The sequence below is a fragment of the Pyxicephalus adspersus genome, chromosome 3 (genome assembly GCF_032062135.1).
Source record: "Pyxicephalus adspersus chromosome 3, UCB_Pads_2.0, whole genome shotgun sequence".
Lineage (NCBI taxonomy): Eukaryota > Metazoa > Chordata > Amphibia > Anura > Pyxicephalidae > Pyxicephalus > Pyxicephalus adspersus.
The window spans coordinates 89,718,203-89,721,137 of NC_092860.1; the positions used below are offsets into that span (position 1 = coordinate 89,718,203).

Here is a 2,935-nt window from a genome sequence, read left to right on the forward strand (position 1 = left end):
CCTAATTACCATAACGTTGTTTTAAAAGCGGAACTTCTACGCAATGCTGTACGTATTTATATGTATGGCTAGATACACAGCATGGAGGAAGCAGCAGCTGAAAGCTATGTTTACACCTGTGATGATTGGAAGCCTGCTCTTGGCTCAGCTCCCAGAATAAATTGGAACATAATGCCAAGCGAGACCAAGGACCTAAAATAATTACTTGAAAGCACAGCAAGAGAGGCTCAGAGGAGAGTGACAGATAATCTCCCCATGACCTCAAAGTAAAATGCACAGGTTTTTGCCTACATAGACACCATGCTCAAAAAGTCAGAGCACTTTGTAAAAAAAAACGCCCAAAACAAATATTTGCATTGCCTGTAAGAACGTTGTGCTACCAAGTTTAAATAAAATGATCATTTTGAATATATTTTTACCATTAATAATATATATCCATACTATATTTTATCATTTTGCTTCATATAGAAACAATGGATGGAATATTTTGTATTATTTACATGATTTCCATATGCAGTCTATTTTCTTCTATACAAAATAAATTATTTTTTTTTTTTTTAGATATGGTTTAAAAAAAGTAAGAGAAAATTTTGGCTCGGTTTAGGTTTTAATTTAGAATGAAATTGTAATTTACAGAGCGGGCAGGTACCCAGCATAGGTACTTTTACATTTAACAGTCTAAGAAGTGCATTCACTTAGTCATCAGCTGCTAAAATGTCTTGACTATAATGTTTCTATGTACATAGCTATGAATCTGTATGCTAGCTTGGGTAAACATATGTGAAAATGTTTCTGTGCAGATATGTATACTGTAAAGGTGCCCTTAGGCACAAGGGGGAAGTTGGCATGCAGCATAAGTACATGTTTTCTACCCTGTCCTAACAACTCTCCCTGGTATAGCTGGTGGCCATCACAGTCCCTTGATATTGACATATTTTTGACTAAACAAATCAGTTTAGCCAGTTGTCTTCTCAGGACTATGATAAATAATAGTGATTGAGACTGGGATTTACCGTATGGAAACAGCCAAAACAGGTAACTACTTCAGTGCATGAAAAATGAAATGAGAATTACTTTTCAAAACTTTTGGAATCTTGTGAAATGCCATACGAATAGTGGTGGCTAATGGAGTCCCAAAAAAGAGCCAACCTTAATATTATTGTACATGGTGTAAAATATGATGTACAACAAGTGCACAAATGGTGGAATGGTGAGGTGTCCACAAACTTTCAACAATATATTGCACAAATACACAGAACATATAAATATACAGATACATGGTACTTCAAACTGCAGTGATGGTATACAGAACATATACATTTAAAAACCCACAACTTGACTCTAGAAAGCTACAATGTGAACCAGATGCTCAGTGCAAATATATGTTGTTTAATGCTTTTAAATATTTTAAGAACTTGGTCTGCCGAGCTGTAAATATAAAGGAACAAAAAGTTCTGATCTGTTTTTTGAATGACAAGTAAGAAAACAGAGGATACAGTAGAGATGTCCCACCTCAGTACACTGAACACTCTTGCCATTTTCCCAATAGCTCGGATCTTGTTTCTGATTACTTCCTTGCGAGCTGCAGCTGTTGCTCCTGTAATCAACAAAATTACAACAACTATCAATCTTAGAACTAACGAATATATGCAAATATACACACTATTACTTAAAAAAAGATTTGCATAAGTTCATTTATAGTATATTCATGTGTATATACATATAGTATTCATATTCATATGAATATATGTATAGTATATTCAGTATATCTGAGTCAAGACAGTATAAATACATTGCATACATTTATGGCTTAATAACATTTTTTGCAGTCAAAGTGGAAGTAAATAAAAGCTTTCAAAATATTTGTATACTCATATAAATAGTAAATATCGCTTTGGTATTATACTAAGGATTCTTTATTTGCTTTTCACCAAAATAATCACACACAAGAAATATATATACTCATTTAAAACAAAATATATTAAAGCAATTATTTTATGCATGCCATCAGTTTTTAAGTAACATAGAAGAAATAACAGTTTAAAGGTTCTTTTAGTTTTTTTTGGAACTTGTTGAATGAATTGTCCCAGTTTACACCCCCATCTACTTACTTGTGCTTGATCATGCTTATCATTGTGTTATAAAATACTGCAATGTTTTAAAGTAAAATGTCTATAGGAATATTATGTCAGAAACTTTGATATTGGTTGTGGAGGATGCTAATCACTGATAAATGAGAATATCTTTACATGCAATATGTACCTATTAATTAGATAATGTTTATTAATGGTGCATGCAAGAAATTACCCCCATTCATTTTATTTCTAATTATTAGCCTAATTTTTTGTAGTTGTTTTTTTTCCAGCAATTGTTATAGTTTTTTTTTATTGTGGTATTAAAGTGTGACCTGCATCATGTTAGTCAAAATATTGATGTACAGATAGATGAATGGTTACTGTTGCTACACTGCTACAAAACAGAACATTTTGATTGATTTATGAGCATGTAATGGTTTAGTGTTAGCTACCTAGGGTATAGCTGTGATTAATATAGAAATATCTTATGTACAAAAAGCCTCCCAGGTAGGATTTAAAATTCCTAAACTTGTCTGCATGCATGTTACAGACAGATATCCTCCTATGCCTTTATGTCAGATAAAAGTCTCTGCAGTGTCACCAAATCATCAATTTATTCAAGTTTCATTTATGCTTATTAGGGTAGCTCCACCATGTCACTAGCTGGTTTAAAGATACAATACAGTGGAAACTGTTGATCTACTCCAAATCATGAACTCTATTGGTATCAGTGACACTGCTCTCTTTTGATTTGCTTCCTATCTGTCTAACCGTTCCTTTCAAGTTTTTTTTCAATGGTAATTCCTCCTCGCCCACTCTCCTCCCTGTTGGTGTTCTCCAAGGGTCAGTCATTGGACCAG

The 2,935-nt window shown here is 33.2% G+C and overlaps 1 protein-coding gene across 2 annotated transcripts in view; it reads right to left on the reverse strand.

Annotated features, from left to right (window-relative positions):
* Positions 1–2,935, reverse strand: part of PPP3CA (protein phosphatase 3 catalytic subunit alpha) — a 152,530-nt gene that overhangs the window by 9,854 nt on the left and 139,741 nt on the right. For both annotated transcript variants that reach the window (XM_072405627.1, XM_072405628.1), the window contains one exon: positions 1,513–1,597. In XM_072405627.1, the coding sequence (XP_072261728.1) occupies positions 1,513–1,597 (85 nt within the window). The remainder of the gene's footprint in view (positions 1–1,512; positions 1,598–2,935) is intronic.